This window comes from Gopherus flavomarginatus, chromosome 4, assembly GCF_025201925.1.
Source record: "Gopherus flavomarginatus isolate rGopFla2 chromosome 4, rGopFla2.mat.asm, whole genome shotgun sequence".
NCBI classification, from domain to species: domain Eukaryota; kingdom Metazoa; phylum Chordata; order Testudines; family Testudinidae; genus Gopherus; species Gopherus flavomarginatus.
The window spans coordinates 178,479,531-178,499,175 of NC_066620.1; the positions used below are offsets into that span (position 1 = coordinate 178,479,531).

The following is a 19,645-nucleotide window of genomic DNA, read 5'->3' on the forward strand; positions in this document are numbered from 1 at the left end:
GAGGTCCTGATGTTGTCCTATACTCTAACAGGTAGGCCTGCTACTGCTAATGTACATATCACTATACTTATCTCCAAAATGCAGCTTTCTCTAGGATATAACAGCCAGTGTAATGGTTCCAGAAACACTACACCACAGTTAGGGACAGGAACTGAAGTAGGAGACTATAGCCCATGGTGGGAAATTTGTGTAAGCAGAATAGAATTTGGGCAGGATGTTAAGGAAGACATGCATAAAGTCTCTAATTATCACAGGTGATTAGGATCTTACTTTGTCTCATTTTGAAGACTGCACCTGTGGCAGCATGGTATGCTAGTGCCCCAGTAGGATAATACTTTTAGCTCCGAGTTGGAGAGAAATGTGCTACAACTTCCCGCAGTACTTTGGTTTTCCTTGGAAGTCTCCAGTCTATATAATGAGCAGGCTTCATCTTGCTTAACTTGTGAGAACTAGTAAGATAACGTCCAAGGGAAAAAAATAGCTCTATACATGAGATGATAGTAAAACGTGGTCATTGAAATGAGACTTCAAATGAAGTTCAAAATGACATCAATAGAATGTTGAGGTAAAGTTAATCCCTGGTGGAAGTTTATTTCTTTACTTTTATATATTGTGATGGTTTGTCTATAACTTTTGAAACACAACTTGGCATTGATCTGAATGAGGTTTTGTTTACGTCTTTCATTTTTCATTAGGTTTTATTAACATTTGAGTTGAATATTATATTTTCATAATAATTTACCACTGAGATGAGATGAGTAAAATAGAGACATCATGAATATTCTGAAACAAGCATTACTTACTGTTCAACTATAACTGACTATAGTATTTCCTTCTTCCCCCGCCCCAAGAATAAGGACCAGTTTCTTCATGATGAAGTTACATCTTCTGTGTCACAACTTGCAACAAAGGTAAATATTTGTTCCTTCGGTAATGAAACTTGTTTCATGTTATGCATTTTTCTGTTAATGCATGTTAGGAAAATCCTTATTTCTTTTCTGCACTCTGACTTGAGTTTTTATTAGCTGTGGCTTTGTACTAATTCTTCTTCTTTTTTTTTTTTGGAAGAAAAACATTTTTAATATCTGTTCAAGTCTTTTACTAATTTTTTTCTCAAAAGTTGGAGTACTATTAAAATAAAAAAGGAACCAGAGGAATAACTGAAGTAGAGGGCTAAGAAAATTTTCAAAGGGTATGTATAACAAGCTATAAAAGATGAAAAAGTCAAATGGATGTATCCTAACTATAGTATAGGTACAGTTTTCCATTTTTGACTTGCCCTCTGTCCACAAGTGGTTTGGGACACTGTTTTACGTCTTAAGCAAAAGCAAATTAAAACAATTTCCGCAGCCAGTAAAATTTATGTCTTTAAACCTCCTCAGAACATACACTCTTAAAAATGCATGAGTTGAAGGTTAAAGGATCAGAAGTTGAGCTTAATTATTGCAAGTAAGAACTCGTTTTGAATTTCCAAATGAATTGAGCAAAGTGATTTAACTATAGTTTAATTAGTGTAAAAGGATACTTTCTATTAATAATGTATGAAAGTTACTTCTTTGCCTCATCTTTGTTAGATCAGTGGTTTTCAGACCCTGGGTTGTGACCCAGAACTGGGTCGTGGAATGGAAGGGACTGGGTGTAGTGGCTCTGGTCAGCACTGCCGACCGGGCCGTTAAAAGTCCCATCGGTGGTGCTACCCGGCTAAGACAGGCTAGTCCCTACCTGTTCTGACACTGCACTGAGCCCTAGAAGTTGTCAGCAGCAGGTCTGGCTCCTAGGCGAGGGTTGCCTCCACCCCGAGCTCCGCACTCCCATTGGCTGATTCCTGGCAGGAGAGGAAAGGCACAGCGCGGTCCACGGTGCCAGAACAGGCAAGAAGCCTGCCTCTGCATCCCCGCTATGCTGCTGACCAAGAGCTGCCTGAGGTAAGCCTGCACCCCAGGCCTCAGCCCTGAACCCCCCCAAACCTCTCATCCCTGGCCCCACCCCAGAGCCCTGACCCCCTCCCGCACCCCAGCCCAGAGCCACTTCCCACACCCTGAACCCCTCATTCCTAGCCGCACTCTGGAGCCCTCACCCCTGCACCCTAACCTTTGACACCAACCCTGAGCCTCTCCCACACCTCAAACCCCTGATCCCCAGCTCCATTGGGTCATGGGCATCAACAATTTTCTTCAACTGGGTCACCAGAAAAAAAGTTTGAAAACCACTGTGTTAGATGATGATTTTTACTGAAATTATAAGTTCAAAGTGCACTATTATTTTCCTGAGATTTTTGTGTGCTTTTTTTTTATTTTATTTTTTTGCTTCATGTAAAATATTGTACTGGAAAAAATTGACTGCTTGTATCAAAGATAAATTTTAATGGATTTCAGGCCAGATGTTGGAAATTCAAAACAATGAAAAATAATTCTTTAAAATTGTTTCTATTTTGGTACTTTTTATAGGCTTTCTTAATTATTTTGTTGAGACTTGTAACCCTTGTTTTGGTTTCATGGAAACATTTCACCAGCTAAATTAGTGAGCTGTCATTATCATACAAACTTCTGTTAAACAGATATATTAGAGAAATTTTTTGGCAGCCCTGCCTTTTTTCCCTTTATTGTCTTTTTTCTCCAACTGTTAGTGTCTGTGGAATCATTTCAGTTCTTTATTTGGGTAATCTAAACTTTTAAAAACTGTGATGCAGTGAGGTTCTTTGGAGCATTTAATCTTTGATAAAGAGTTAAAGAATTACACATGTTGGGAGGCCATTCATGTACTTCATGGCTATAGCAGAATCCCTGTACTGAATCAATATAACTAAGGACAATAAAGCACAACTGGAAGTTTTGTGTGGTTGGAGAGGGAATTTGGTGACTCTCACAGTGACTAACAGGCCAGTTTTGGAAAAGATGGAATGGAGCTGGTTTGTGAGCAAGTAAGTAATTCAATTTTTACCATGTGTATTGGAAATCATAGGTGGATATGAAGTCAGCCTAGGTGCTGGAGCTCCAGCCTATTCAAACCACAGAGCAGAGCAGCCTTTTGTCAGCAATTGAGTCCAGAAACAGTTTTTCTTGTCTTTTGGTATTTGGGGGCAAGTTCCAGATTGGATAAGAGATTTATTTGGTATTATATTTAAATACATATATGCAGCAAAGCCTAATGTATTTATTATAGACAGTGGAGTTAGCAACACTTGTAGTTAAGGTTGTCTAACACTTTCCATTATAAGACCCTGTTTTCAGTTGCTTATAACTTTGCCAAACTTCAACCATTTGGAGCAAAAATTTCCATGTCAGATATCTGTATCAGGCTGAACTATTTTGGAGACATTTCTGTGCAAACAGTTCACTCATTTCTCAGATCATAGTTAGTAGAAAATACATTATTTTGCCCAGGTGAAAAAAATTCTTACAAATCTTTGCTGAAAAGCTCTAGTTGCAGGGGTCAGTAACCTCTGGCACATGGCTCCCTGGCAGACTGGGCCAGTTTGTTTACCTGCCGCATTGGCAGGTTCGGCCGATCACAGCTCCAACTGGCCTCAGTTCACCGTCCCAGGACAATGGGGACGTCAGAAAGCGGCATGGTTGAGGGATGTGCTGGCCGCGGCTTCCTGCCACCCCCATTGGCCTGGGACGGCGAACAGCGGCCAGTGGGAGCCGCGATCGGCCAAACCTGCTGACGTGGCAGGTAAACAAACTGACCCGTCCTGTCAGGGTGCTTACCCTGGTGAGTCGCGTGCCAGAGGTTGCCGATCCCTGCTCTAGTGCATCCATGCGTTGGGGAACGGGCCTGAAATTTGGCCTAGTATCAGAAATGTGCGTTAAGCTATCCTGGTGAAAATATGGCCAAACTGGGTCAAGTTATGAACCTCTGAAAAACTCAGTTCACAAATGCTGAGTAGAGACTTGTTAAGAGTTTTGCAGCTAAATTCTCTGAAGATTCTGTCTGCACAGAATATTCTCCATCATATGGCTGTGAGAGCTGAGCAAGACTTTTCTCCAGTTGCTACTCTTGGAAGCCAGGGACTGTTGTGGCACCAGAACTGAGAGCAGGGAGACCCTCTCTTGTTTTCTCAAAGCTCCCCAACTTTGAGTCCATGTAATCAGGAGGAAGAAGAAAATGTCTGGGTGGAATGCAGTCAAATTTATAACCAGTGTTTACTTTTAAAAAGGAATTAATTTTTTGTAGTTAACCTAACAGCCCAAACATATTTTACTCTTCTGTTTTGACACCTTATTTGTCTCCATCTGTCACACACCTGTACAATTGTATCTCCAAATGTCTATCTTCATTATCTAACTCTTACTGAGTTTTGTGATTTCTCAAGGTAAGATATTCTGTATGTTTTAGTGACTGCCATCCTACCTTCAGTTACAGTTATAAATAGTCTCATTTTTATTTTTGTTTAATTTAATTTAAAATTTTTAGTGGAGGTTCATCATGTACTCGGTGTGTCAGACTTCTACGTAGTGTTTTGAAATTTCCTTTTTAATACTTAACCACTGTCAGAATTCCTGCTCTGTTTCCTTTTAACTGTGACTCTCATTCTTATAGCTTCCAGTTCTTCATGCCCATTCTAGCCCTCTGGCACAGTATTAATGATGATTTTACTGCCAAAGGTACATAATTCAACTTAAAAGGGACTCTTCAGTGATGATTTACTTCTTCTCAGAAGGATGTTATGTTGTGTCATTTCTTGTGGAAGTGACTATGCAAGATCCCACTTTCAGCTGTGCCAGTTAAAGGCAGCTTTTTCATGGTACAGAAAGTAGAGTACTGCGGGAGCTGGGGTTTTGGCCAGCTGAAGTGGAGGAATTTGCTCTGAGGGCATCAGATCCTTAGAAACCTGTAAAGAGAAGATGGTTTCCCTGATGCTAGTTGACTGACCTTTAATCATTAGTCCTATTGACCTTGATTGGTACTGAAGTAGGACTGTGTGGGACACTGCATTACAGCAGGCCAGTCCTTTAATTACCTAAAATGTCAGATAGGGTAAGAAATGGGAGTCTTGCAGTGGCTGGCTTTTCTCTGAAGAGAACACTCCTTGCTTTTATGAGTCCAGCCAACATAGATCAGACCTTCGTATACCTCCAGTTCTATTGATGAGTATTGGACTTTCAAGGGATGCTCCTTCATTAGTTTCTGCTTTGTTTCTCAGAGACACTATGAGAACAGTTGACTGCAATATGTAAGATGGATCCTGGCCCCTCATGGGTCCACTTTAAAGTTACCTTTCTAAAAGGCTAATATCACAGGCAAATATAGTATTTAATAGTATTCTATTTTCTTGTCAGACAAGAGATTTTAGTTGAATTATAGCTTTGTTAAATTACATCTCTTTAATTTTAAAGGTCAATGTTTGAATATATAACTGAGTTTGGGTTAATGATACCAGTAAGCTGTGGAAATTAGGTTGTTTCCTGTTCATCAGAGATGTGAAACAACACTCAAAAAGATTGGGGATCTACAAATCATCCAATTACCCTTACAATGGATTTTTCTCTCTAAATACTTTATGGAAAAGAGACTTCTAGAGGTGAGAGTACCCACTCCTGACCTTTTCATTGACAGTGGAGACTTGCAAACTATGAAATCATTGGTCATAACTTCCTAGGTAAGGCTGAGTGAGAATTTTTCAGTTTAACTGGAGCTTGAAACCTTTATTTTGTAATAATGTCATTACGATGACAAAAAATTAACAAAGTAAATTTTTACTACTATGACTTTTTGATTGTGGTTTGAAAATTGGGTTTCTACAGAGAAAATTATAAGGTTTGCAAAATGATCTTTTTAAAATTTTCATTGGATGTTTTACTTCTTTCCAGACACCCTTCGGAAATCTAAATACTCTGGAATATGTGCTGCTCTTCATGTTCTGGTTATACAATATCAGTTATATGTTAGGTAATCTGGGTCATGATTTTTCACTTTCTTTCCATAAGTGAAAAGAAATGAACCAAGTCAAACCTATCAGATTTATCAGTAGGCTTGGAAGGATTAGTTTTTTATTGGTAAATGTCAGTAAACATCGATTTCACAGTATACACACAAACCTACTAAAAAAATATTTCCAGTGATGATCATTGAAATTTACAGATAGGCAAAGAAAGAAAAATGCTGCTTTAGAAATTAGAGTTTGATTTAAGAGTATTTAATTTGTGTTTTTTGGCATGTGATATCGACAGTTTATATTTTAAATCTTTATAAAACTGTTAACTTTTTGAATCTCCTGTATGGTCATTACATCATTACTGTCTGATCCCTCCCATAATTTCTCTCACTGTGAAATTTTCAATTGATTAAAAATAGTAAAAAATAAACAAAAAAAACTTAAAAATAAACATTAACATTATCCATCAAAATTGCAACAACAAAAACAATCAAATTCTACCAAGCCTTTTTATCAGTAACAACATAACATGACACACCTACGGAGGTGGAGGAGACAGTGACACTCCTCTACTAAATACCCCAGTAGTTTAGGGGAAAGTTTGAAAGAGGAGTTCATGAGTTTAAATCTCATGTGTACTACTGGGGTTTATATTAGGACTGATGGGAAAACAGCATTTCTGTTTCACAAAAAATGTTGATGTTTTGACATTTGTTTTCCTCCCTCATTGGAGGAATGAGATCTTTGGAGTGTTGGGGTGTGTGTGTGTGTGTGTGTGTGTGTGTGTGTGTGTGTGTGTGTGTGTGTGTGTGTGTGTGTGTGTAAAATCATAAGAGCAACCCACTGCAGAATAGTCAATTGCCCAATAGTTGGGACATTCACCTGGGATGTGGGAGATACAGATTAAAGTCCCTGCTCTGAATCGGACAGGTGAGGTGAGTGTCTTGGCTATTCTGGAGGGATCTCTTTGTCTCAGACCAGACATTCTGTCCTCGACCTGAGAAACCTTTCCAACAAAATTTTAGTTGAAACCAGTATGCTTCCACAAAATATTTTGGTTTTGATCGGCAAAATGTTTCATACTTTTTTTTTTTTTTTTTAACCAGCTCTAGCTTTTATTCCCATGCACTGAATGGCTCAAGAAAGCTGTCATGTATGAGCTGCCTACCTCTTCAACAAATAAATTATAGTGGTTACATCAGGTCACTGCAGATAAACAACCCAGGACTTTAATGTGATAGACTCAAATCCTAGCTATCCAGCTGCAGTTGAATACATTTTGTTGTTTTGACTCTAACCGTTAAACCACACTCTTCTCCTGGTACTGAACTAAGAATTTCTGACTTTCAGTATACTACTGTTGTCTAGAAAATAGATGTATATACTGGGAAAGTGTGCATAAAATTATGCGCTAGTGGCTGAACTAAGTAGAGACTAGCAATTACTTTCGTGGGTCAAATGGTAGATTTCTGGTTTGATGGTTCAAATCCTGCTGTTGACCTATGTGACAAATGTTGTTTATAACTTTCTAAAAAAAACTGATTTATTTAATTCACACAATGAGAAAATACCCTGTAACACACATTGGTAGTTTTAAGAACTATTATGTGTAAATTGTGTCTTTGACACATTAAAATGCAGGTGTTTTCACATTTCAGTCATTTGTCAACTCCTCCTCTCACCTCCCTGACACTGGAACTGTCTGTTAAGGTTCTTCAAGCCTGTGCACGTGTATGAATGAATGTGTGTCTTTTATATATAAAACACCTAAGAAATAAACATACACCATCTTCATTTAGTGACAGTTCAGGTTGCATTAGGACACAACTCATGAACTCAGAACCTGAAAACCATGGAAATAATGTGACAGATTAAAAGCCTGGTAGATTCCTTGTATTTCTACTTCCAAGAGATATGAAAAGCAGTATGTGTTCCAATTTAGTCATACTCTGATGGTCGTGCACCACTCTAGTGATGATCTCAACAAAGTTAAGGTAGAATAACTTCCCAAATGAATGGAATGTGTGATAGTGAATGTGTTGATACAATTATGAATCATGTTTATTACAGTAGTGTCCAGGATCCAGTTGAGAACAGGCTCCCAGAGTAACAGGCACTGTACAGACACAGAACAAGAGACAGTCCTGTCCCAAAGAACTTATAACGTAAATAGAAAAGTCATACATAGGGTAGGAGAAAGGGATAGAACTTTCAAGCAGAATACACAATGAATTGGTTGCAATTGTCATGTTAATTCCACAACTTTTTGGTTTGTTATTTCAATGCTTCCAGTGAGGTTATGTTAGAAAGAAATTAGCTAAACAGAGAAACAATGGAAAGGAGAGGGAGGAAGAGCATGAAAGAAGGGTGGGAAGGGCTTGGAGAAAATAGTCAGTCAGCACATGGGGGAGAGAGCATCAGTGCAACAGCATTTGAGGTCACTGTTAAGGTGCTGTGCTAAAGTGTGAGTTTGAGGAAGTTGAAGTATGCATTTTTTTGTGGTTTTTGTTGGAGTTGAAAGTGAAGGTCTTCTGGAGGGTTGGGGAATTTTACTGAGCGAGAGGTAGACTGTGAAAGTGTTAAGGAACACAGGAGACTTTACTGTTAACTTATTTCCATGCTTTTCAGGTTTTGAATTGGTGAGATGTGTCCTGATTTCAAATTTAACTGTCATTAAATGAAGTGTGTGTGTGTGTGAAACTTTTTAATCCTAATAGCTTTTAGGGATTCCACTTTTACTCACACTATTATTATTATTATTATTTATTATTTATTTGTATTATCGTAGCACCTAAGAACCCTAGTGATGGAGCAGGACCCCATTTTGCTAGGATCTGTTCAGACACACAAGAAAAAGACTCTCTCTGCTCCAAGAAGCTTACAAAGCCAAGACAAGAAAGAAACAGATGGATACATCTTGGGGGGGGGGAGGGAGGGGTACGAGGAAACTATAAGACACTGTTGTTCAGCATGATAGGCTGTGGTCTCAGTGCACCAGCATCCTAACTGTTGTCAAGTCTTTTGTAGGCATCATGGCAAAGGAGAGTTTTGAGGAGAGTTTTTAAGGAGAATCATGAGTTAGTATCACATGCATCCGACGAAGTGGGTATTCACCCACGAAGCTCATGCTGCAATACGACTGTTAGTCTGTAAGGTGCCACAGGACTCTTTGCGGCTTTTACAGATCCAGACTAACACGGCTACTCCTCTGATACTTGAGTATTGCAGATGTTTACTGGGAATAGGGTTGCTACCCAGACAGTGCAGTTTTTGGCTTCTGTGTCCAGGTGCCATTTAGAGTTGCCAGGTGCCTGGTTTTTGACTGGGAAGTCCGGTCAAAAAGGGAACCTGGAAACCTTAAATGGAATTTGAACCAAAAGTTCGGTTACCATGGAGTAGGGGGGAGGCGCTGGGTCATTAAGCCATGCCAGCCCCAGCTCAGCTGTGGCTGCCTCCTGCCTGCAGGCAGGCTCCTTGAGACAATCCATTGGGGAGGGGAGAGAGGAGTGAGCAATGGGGATGCGGTCTTGAGGGGAGAGGCAGAGCAGAGGCAGGGCTTTGGGGGAATAGAGTGAGAAGGGTGCAATCTGGGGAAGAGGCGGGGTGGGGGCAGAGGGCTCAGGGGTCTGGTTACCAGCAATTAGAAAGGTGGTAACTCTAACTGGGAGCTCCTCCCAAATATTAGGGTCAGTAAGGGAGAAAGTATGAAGGTGCTTCTAGAAAATTTAACAAGTGGGCAATAGAGGCTGAGCTCATGGCCCAATTGTAGGTGAGAGTTGACGTCTATATAACAAATGAGAGATGATAGGTAGGGTGGGATAGGCTGGGAAGAGTCTTGCAAATGAAAACAAACATCTTATGCTTGATGTGATAGTGGGTGGTGGAGGGGCAGTGGGCTCTGGCAAAGAGAGAGGTGACATGGTGAAAGTAATGGGGTAGGGAAATGATCTTTGCAGAAGTATTCTGAATGGATATGAGCTGGGCAAGGTTGTATTTGTGAAGGATGAGAGAAGGATGTTGCAGTAATTGAGATGTAAATGGTGAGAGCTTGTATGAGAGTTTTAGTTGTGTGCATAGGAAAGGATATATCTTAGAGATGATTAGCACATAAGAACATCCTTACTGGGTCAGACCAATGGTCCATCTAGCCTAGTAGCCTGTCTTCCAACAGTGATCAATGCCTAGTGCTTCAGAGGGAATGAACAGAACAGGCAATCATTGAGTGGTCCATCCCGTTGTTCACTTCCAGCTTCTGGTCTGGATGGCAGATGGATGACTCTGTCCCACTTAGGAGCAAGTCCCCGATCACCTGTCTCCTCTTCTTGGAAGTGGTGGTGGTGGAACCCCCATCCCTAGGACAATGCATCCCATGCCTTCTGGTCGATGGGGTCTCCTTCTGATCCTTTCCCTCAGATGACTCTCCCAACCATTCTCCGCCATAGTACCTGTGCAGAGAGCCTGAAAACGGTTTCTTACCTCTATTTTCATTGGGTGGTAGATCTCGTTGTTTACTCCTTTTTCCAGATCATTTATGAAAATGTTGAACAGTACTGGTCCTAGTTCAGACCCCTGGGGGACACCCTCTTTACCTCTCTCAATTCTGAAAACTGACTGTTTATTTCTACCCTTTGTTTCCTATCATTTATACAGTTACTGATCCATGAGAGGACTTCCCTCTTATCCCAGGACTGCTTAGTTTGCTTAAGAGCCTTTAGTGAGGGACCTTGTTAAAGGCTTTCTGAAAGTTCAAGTACACTATAATCACTGGATCACCCTTGTCCGCATGTTTGACCCCCTCAAAGAATTCTAGTAGATTGGTGAGGCATGATTTCCATGTTGACTCTTCCCCCTTCCCCCCCCCCCCCAGAACTAATGGGAATTAATCTATGTGTTTCATAATTTTATAGTTTACTATAGTTTCTACCAATTTGCCCATGACTGAAGTTAGACTTACTGGCCTGTAATTGCAAGGATTGCCTTTGAAGCTTTTTTAAAATATTGGTGTCACATTAGCTATCCTCCAGTCATCTAGTAGAGAAATTGATTTAAGTGATAAGTAACATACCACACCTAGTAGTTCTGCAATTGCATGGTGGAGTTCCTTCAGAACTCTTGGGTGAATCCCATCTGGTCCTGAGATAATACTGTTTAATGTATCAGTTTGTTCCAAAACCTTCTCTATTGACACTTCAATCTGGGACAGTTCCTTAGATTTGTCACCTAAAAGAAATGGCTCAGATGTAGGATTTTCCCTCATACCCTCTGCAGTGTATACTGATGCAAAGAATTCATTTAGGTTCTCTGCAATGGCCTTTTCTTCCTTGAGAGCTGCTTTAACACCTCAAATGTGGAGTGGCCCCACTGATTATTTGGTAGGTCTCCTGCTTCTGATGTACTCTTTTATATATATTTTATATATATAATTGCTATTAGTTTTTTAACCTTTGGCTAGTTGCTCTTCAAATTCTTTTTTGGCCTTCCTAATTATACTTGTACACTTGTCAGAGTTTGTGATTCTTTCTTTTTTCCTCAGTAGCATTTTAATTCCAATTTTTAAAGGATGCCTTTTTGCCTCTAATCACTTCTTTTACTTTGTTGTTTAGCCATGGTCCTCTTATTATTGTTTTTTAATTTGGGGATATATATTTTGTTTGAGTCTCTCTAATGATGTTTTAAAAAATTTTCCATACAGCTTGCAGGCATTTCACTTTTGTGACTGTACCTTTTAATTTCTGTTTAACTTGCTTCCTCATTTTTGTCTACTTCCCCTTTCTGAAGTTAAATGCTACTGTGGTTGATTTCTTTGGCATCCCCTCCCACAAAGATGTTAAATTTAATTATATTTTGGTCGCTATTACAAAATGGTTCAGATATATTCACCTCTTGAACCAGATCCTGTGCCCCACTTAGGAATAAATCAAGAATTGCCTCTCCTCTTGTGAGTTCCAGGACCAGTTTCTCCAAGAAGTAGTCATTAATGGTGTCTAGAAATATTATTCCTGCATCTTGCCCAGAGGTGACTTGTATCCAGTCAATATGAGGATAGTTGAAATCTCCCATTGTTACTGAGTTTTCAATTTTTATAGCCTCTCTAATCTCCTGGAGCATTTCACAGTCACCATCACCATCCTGATGTGGTGGTTGGTAGTATATTCTTACTGCTATATTCTTATTATTTAAATATGGAATTTCTATCCATTCTATCTGCCAGATTTAGACATAGCCTGGGTGCGAGGACCCAGAGAGAGGTCCTAGTCAAAGATGATGTACAGTGTGTTTAACTTTCAGTAAAAGTTGTAGTCATGCTGCTTTGGATATTAGGACCCTCCTATAAATTGAACTGGAAGTTTTAAATTTGGAAATTCTGAATAAGTTTTAGAAGTTTCCATTAAGGGGTAGGAAGTATAGTAAATAATTTTGGAAGGACTTCTCTACAGAACTATTACCATAGCTATATATCTGCCAAGAGCACAGGCTTGTGTTGAAGGCACCCCCTTTTTTTTGTAAATATGTAAATTGCTATGTATTGAAGGAATAGCTCTCTGAAAAGGATATTATATTCTTATTGAATAACACCATGACAGATTGGCTGTTCATTCTTTCTCTAAAGTGCATCTGCAGACCTATACATTTTATCGGTTTGGAGTACTAGACCTGTTAATTATTCCAAATGTAGATCTTTAAATTGGTATCAAGTTCAGTGAAATTAATTTAGATATTTTAAATTGAATATAAAACACAGACAAGATTACCAGGCTTTCACTTGGAAAATTACAACTTCGGAACATTTTGTTCTTTGGTATGGGTTATCATGCTAGAGGCATTACTGGAGGAGTTCTCAAAACAGTGCAAGGCAGGTTAGGGATGCAGAAGTTGCAGCTGCACATCTCAATTCTGAATTAAGGAATAGTGCTGATAAAAGGTGAGTCTGAAGCTAAGTCTGCAAAATTCTTGTTTTAATCCCTACACTTCCTCTTTAAGACACTTGTAATTTAGGCTGGATTGCATGATTTCTTATGGGTTAGACTTCCATTTGGCTATAATTAGATCATATTATAAAAGATAAAGGCTATTGTAATAATTTTCTTTCTCCCTTCTCTGACATTTTGTTTTCTAACTTGTGTGACTTGGGGTGTCTAGGGCAGCCCTCGCTGGAAATGCCAAGGTCAGGGCAGGTCGCAAAAGGGAAGCAGATACTCCCAAGAGTGGTGGGTAACACTGACGTTATTCTCTTCAACCAGTCACCAACTCTGCTTCTGATTCCCCACACTGGTTACCAAGAAGCAAAAAAACCACACAGACCCCTTTATTGAATTCCAGTTCTCTGGCTCCCAGTCACTACATAGGTCCAGTAAAGTGAGAAGTTGTTTTAAAAACACTGCTCACATATACAAAATGTTCTTCTGACCTCAAAGGGTCAGCCACATTACCAGGTCAGTATAGGTTTGGATCTTACCCAAAATACCAGGCTGCCAGCCGATCCTTTAGTGTCTAAAACTAAAGGTTTATTATAAAGAAAAAAGAGAGAACAAAAAGAGAGATGTTAAATGGTAAAACAGTCACATACATACAAAGACTTCAAAGTCCATATATCAGGTTCCTAGCAGTGTTGGTGAGTTTGCTGGCTTGAAAGTCCCTCTGGAATACATTCACAGCTTGGATGAGTCATGCAGTCCTTTGTTCAGAGCTTCAGTTTGTAGCAAAGTTCCTCCAGAGGTAAGAAGCAGAATTGAAGACAAATGGAGAAGATGCAGCTGCCTTTTATAGTCTTTTGCCATGTGGCCTGTGATTCCTTTGTTTCACGCACAAGCTGCCCAGCACGTGGCTTGAAAGCCTTATAGAGTTCTGTCCATAGGCTTGCCCTTGCATGTTTTGCTGAGGCATAAGGTGTATCTTACTTCTCTCAATGGGTCAATTAGAGTCATAGACTTTAAGGTGAGAAGGGACCATTATGATAGTCTAGTCTGACCTCCTGCACAACTCAGGCCACAGAATCTCACCCACTCACTCCTGTAATAAACCCCTAACCTATGTCTGAGCTATTGAAGTCCTCAAATCATGGTTTAAAGACTTCAAGGTGCAGAGAATCGTCCAGCAAGTGACTTGTGCCTCCCGTGCTGCAGAGGAAGGCGGAAAAAACCCAGGGCCTCTGCCAATCTGCCCTAGAGGAAAATTCCTTCCCGACCCCAAACATGGCGATCAGCTAAACCCTGAGCATGTGGGTAAGACTCATCAGCCAGACACCCAGGAAAGAATTTTCTGTAGTAACTCAGATCCCATCTCATCTAACATCCCATCACAGGCCAGTGGGGATATTTACCGCTAATAGTCAAAGATCAATTAATTGCCAAAATTAGGCTATACCATCATACCATCCCCTCCATAAACTTATCAAGATTAGTCTTGAAGCCAGATATGTCTTTTGCCCTCACTGCTCCCCTTAGAAGGCTGTTCCAGAACTTCACTCCTCTGATGGTTAAAAACCTTCATCTAATTTCAAGTCTTCTGATGGCCAATTTATATCCATTTGTTCTTGTGTCCACATTGGTACTGAGCTTAAATAACTCCTCTACCTCCCTGGTATTTATCTCTCTGGTTGATTTATAGAGAGCAATCATATCTCCCCTTAGCCTTCTTTTGGTTAGGCTAAACAAGCCAAGCTCTTTGAGTCTCCTTTCATAAGACAGGTTTTCCATTCCTCGGATCATTCTAGTAACCCTTTCCTGTACCTGTTCCAGTTTGAATTCATCCTTCTTAAACATGGGACACCAGAACTGCACACACTATTCCAGATGAGGTCTCACCAGTACCATGTATAACGGTACTAACACCTCCTTATCTCTACTGGAAATACCTCACCTGAGGCATCCCAAGACCATATTAACTTTTTTCACGTTCATATCACATTGGCAGCGCATAGTCATCCTGTGATCAACCAATACTCCGAGGTTCTTCTCCTTCTCTGTTACTTCCAACTGATGAGTCAACAGCTTATAACAAAAATTCTTGTTATTAATCTCTAAATGCATGACCTTGCACTTCTCACTATTAAATTTCATCCTATTACTATTACTCCAGTTTACAAGGTCATCCAGATCTTCCTGTATGATATCCCAGTCCTTCTCTGTATTGGCAATACCTCCCAGCTTTGTATCATCTGCAAACTTTATTAGCACACTTCCACTTTTTGTGCCAAGGTCAGTAATACAAAGATTAAATAAGATTGGTCCCAAACCGATCCCTGAGGAACTCCACTAGAAACCTCCCTCCAGCCTGAGAGTTCACATTTCAGTATGACCTGTTATAGTCTCCTGTTTAACCTGCTGCTTATCCACCTTTCAATTTTCATATTCATCCCCATCTTTTCCAATTTAACTAATAATTCCCCATGTGGAACCGTATCAAATGCCTTACTGAAATCGAGGTAAATTAGATCTACTGCATTTCCTTTGTCTTAAAAAGTCTGTTACCTTGTCAAAGAAGGAGATCAGGTTGGTTTGGCATGATCTACTTTTGGGAAAACCATGTTGTATTTTGTCCCAGTTACCTCAATGTCCTTAACTACTTTCTCCTTCAGATTTTTTTCCAAGGCCTTGTATACTACAGATGTCAAACTAACAGGCCTGTAGTTACCCGGATCACTTTTTTTTCCTTTCTTAAAAATAAGAACTATGTTAGCAATTCTCCAGTCACATAGTACAGTCCCTGAGTTTACAGATTGATTAAAAATTCTTGCTAATGGGCTTGCCATTTCATATGCCAGTTCCTTTACTATTCCTAGATGAAGATTATCTGGGCCCCTTGATTTAATCCCATTAAGATGTTTGAGTTTGGCTTCTACCTCGGATGTGGTAATATCTACCTCCATATCCTCATTTCATTTGTCATCCTGCCATTATCCCTAAGCTCCTCATTAGCCTCATTAAAGACAGAGGCAAAGTATTTATTTAGATATTGGGCTATGCCTAGATTATCCGTAACCTCCACTCCATCCTCTAGTGTTTAGTGGTCCCACTTCTTCTTTCTTTGTTTCCTTCTTATTTATATGGCTATAGAACCTTTTACTATTGGTTTTAATTACCTTTGCAAGGTCCCTGGCTACATGGCTTTTCACCTTTCTCACTTTAGCCCTTTATGTTCTGACCTCAATAAGGTAGCTTTCCTTGCTGATCCCTCCCATCTTCCACTCCTTGTAGGCTTTCTGCTTTTTCTTAATCACTTCTCTGGGAAGCTTGCTCATCCAGCTTGGTCTACAACTCCTGCCTATGAATTTTTCCCCCTTTCTTGGGATGCAGGCTTCTGATAGTTTCTGCAGCTTTGACTTGAAGTAATTCCAGGCCTCCTCCGCGTTTAGATCCACAAGTTCTTCAGTCCAGTTTTATAGCTGATGGGCCTTAATGAGCCATTAAGCAGGCTAGGCAGTGCTGATGCCAAACGGTCTGCAGTGTGTTACCCAGAAGCATAGTACAAGTTTGAAATACAGACATTTCTTAACTCATAATACAAAGGTGATACGAACACACAAATGAGATTATAATATTTGGCAAATTATAACACTTTTGCAGATACCTTACATGGCCTATCTGGAACAACTCATTACAGTTTTACAGTATTGATATTCATAATATCCTCAAGTGTCCCACAGATTCCATACAGCATCACACCTTGTTTCCTGTATTTTTTCCCCTTCACCCACACTTATTCCAGTCTTTCTTATCCACCTCTTCACATTCATCTGTGTACCCTTGTGCACTCCCACATAGAACTGGAAGATGTGCCAGGTTTCTTGTAGCCAAAGGACTAAGTCTACTCCCAAAGACCAGTATGGAAAAATGGGAATGATGATATCTGGGAGAGATCCCTTCCATCCTTCTGAGAAAAGGAGTATGCTGGGACTCTTGCTAGAGTAGTGTTCTTGAATTCTATTTAGAGTCTGTTTTGTAGCTGTGTCTGACTAGTTAGATGTGGACTAAATTTGAAGCTACCTCCAAATCCCCTCTGGCTACTGCAAGGGAAGATGATTCTCTCTCTCTCTCTCTCTCTCTCTCTCTCTCTCCCCATAAACCTATAACTACAGAGTCTCCTGGCTTCTGCGCACAGGCTGTCTCTGCTCCTCTACCTCACTGTTTACATGATCTCTGTTTTTTGTGCCCTTCTTAGTGAATAACTCCAGCGTCTTCCTCCATTGATGTTTAAGGGCTTTCCCAGGCAGCCACAGCAGAGTGAAAATAACCCGATTCATGTCCATTTCATTGCTGGCCACAGGATTTTAAAATGTAGCAGTGAAAACTAGGAGGACTGGTCAGTTTTTACTATATTCCAGCTCAGGAAAGCTCTGAATAGCGGCAGAAGTCCTGGAGCTGTCTGTCTGCAGACTTGGGAAGACACAGTGGTCATGTTTGGAAGATTATCTTCACAACCAAAGGGCTAAGAGCCATTCTTTGTTGTATCTGTGCAGGACCACAGCACAGATGGAGAAAGGTTAACAGAGGTGACTTTTAACTGTCGTTGCATTCCCCAGATCCTAAGGCCATGAGACTGCTGGGCTATGTCTCTGGCATAAAAGAGCCTCAGGCCCCAAAAAAGGGGTCTGGTAGCTGTGAATGCCCGGATATAGAGACACTCTAGGTGCTCTCATTGTGCTAGAAAAAGAGAAGCAGGATGGAGGCTGTGACGTTGCACTCCATATATTTTATGGAAATAAATGCTTATGAATATGACATAACTGGAATATGCTTTATGCTAAAACCCCTTGTATGGTGTCATTAGAAAACTTGTAATCTACAAAGTGTGTTCATCCTATTTGTTTGCATGTATTATTTCTATATCTGGAGTTAGGAGAATAAGATATAAACTTGTATCACTGATGTAAACATATTAAGTGGAGGCCATTAAGGGTGCTTCAGAAACAATCAATTGTAAATGGCTGTAGTTATTTGAAAGCCTTCCTGTGTATGTGTGGGCCAACCCAGGAAGAATGGAGACAAGGGGTCTTATAATGACATGTGACCATGTCACCTGATAATGAAATCCATCTTAAATCTAGTATTTTTCCATTTAGAAGGTGGGGTGGGGACCCAGAGAGCCAAAAGATTCCTACCTTGTGCCAAAGCTATAAAAGGGGGTGGAGCAGGACAAAAGGGGCTGCCAGTCATGAGAAAACCGCTGCTTGCTATCTGAAATACCACCTGCTGGAACTAACAAGGACTGTACTGGGGAAAGGATTGGGCCCAGACTAGGATGGAGTCTAGTCTGTGAAAGACGCTTGTTGGAACATCTTTGAGGGTGAGATATTACCTGTAATCAGTTTCTTAATGTATTAGGCTTAGACTTGCGTGTTTTGTTTCATTTTGCTTGGTGACTTGCTTTGTTCTGTCTGTTATTACTTGAAACCTCTTAAAACCTACTTTTTATAGTTAATAGAATCACTTTTGTTTATTAATAAACCCAGAGTAAGTGATTAATACCTGGGGGAGCAAACGACTGTGCAAATCTCTCTATCAGTGATCTGAAGGGCACACAGTTTATGAATTTACTCTGTATAAGCTTTATACAGAGTAAAATGGATTTATTTGGGGGTTTGGATCCCATTGGGAGCAGGGTGTCTGGGTGCTGGAGAAAGGTAACCTGCTGAGCTGTTTTTAGTTAAAGTCTGCAGCTTTGGGGGTGTGGCCCAGACCCTGGGTCTGTGTTGCTGCAGGCTAGCGTGCCTGGCTCAACAAGGCAGGGTTCTGGAGTCCCAAGCTGGCAGGGGAAACGGGCTCAAAGGTAATTTCAGCACATCAGGTAGCAGTCCCAAGGGGATCTCTCTGACTGAGTCTGTCACAGAGGTCATAGGAGCCACTACTTTTGTCCTCATTGGCCAGCTCCGGTGGTTTTAAGATGCAAAGTAGCTTTAATGGATCAGTGAATCTGGCCAGGATATGTCTTTAAGAAATGTCTTTCTCTCAGAAGGATGATTGGGAGGTGGGAGGAAGGAGGTAAAAGACATTCTGTGTAAGCTGAAGGTAACTGCCTGGAAAAGATTAATTTATACTTGCCATAGGGTGTGAGCTTTTCAAGCCCTGGGAGTAAGTTTGTAATGCATTTTCACTGGTATTTTTACTACCTTGTGTAGGTTCAGAGTGCAAGTTTTCGGGGTTGGAAAGAAGTGACCTCTATGTTCAATAAAGATGATGAACAACAATTGCTAGCAGGATGCAAGGCTCCAAAATCAAAAGGGTAAGTAAAATGTAGTGGCAAATGAATTAGAAAATCAGCAAGCTGAGGATAATGGCTGCAGGATCACTGGAGTTAGTAAAAGTAGGACCTAAAGAACCAATTTAGAAAAAAAATTACTAATCTATTGAAAGTTTCTGAAAGCTAAATGGTTATATTTTTGAAACTATTAAATTTGCATTCTTCAGATTTAATCTCTTATTTAAGCTTTGAACTTAAAATGTGTAGAGCCTGCTCTACTACGCTGGGCAATCTCCTGTACGTACCGGGGGACAGCCAAAATAAATGTAGTTGGAATAACAGCTTTTTACTGTAGAAAGTAATTAGAAGTTTTTGAATTTTTTTCCCTCTTAGGTATAATTTGGCACTTTAAACTGTGATCAGTATTATATGCGTAATATCTATTGCACTGTAATTCCTCCTCTGATTCAACTACATTTCATTTTGTAGAGAAAAAATCAGTCAAAGCTTCTTTTAATACTTATGACTGATTTTTCTGTATAAATCAAAATTAAGTAACTGATTGGAGTGCAAGTGAAGTGCTGGATA

At 40.1% G+C, this 19,645-nt stretch overlaps 1 protein-coding gene across 2 annotated transcripts in view; it reads left to right on the forward strand.

Annotated features, from left to right (window-relative positions):
* TDRP (testis development related protein) overlaps positions 1-19,645 on the forward strand; it is a 40,220-nt gene that overhangs the window by 13,931 nt on the left and 6,644 nt on the right. The window contains exons 3-4 of one of the 2 annotated variants that reach the window (XM_050950986.1): positions 852-911; positions 18,996-19,099. In XM_050950986.1, coding sequence (XP_050806943.1) covers positions 852-911; positions 18,996-19,099 — 164 coding nt within the window. The remainder of the gene's footprint in view (positions 1-851; positions 912-18,995; positions 19,100-19,645) is intronic. The other variant, XM_050950987.1, reaches the window with a different exon arrangement.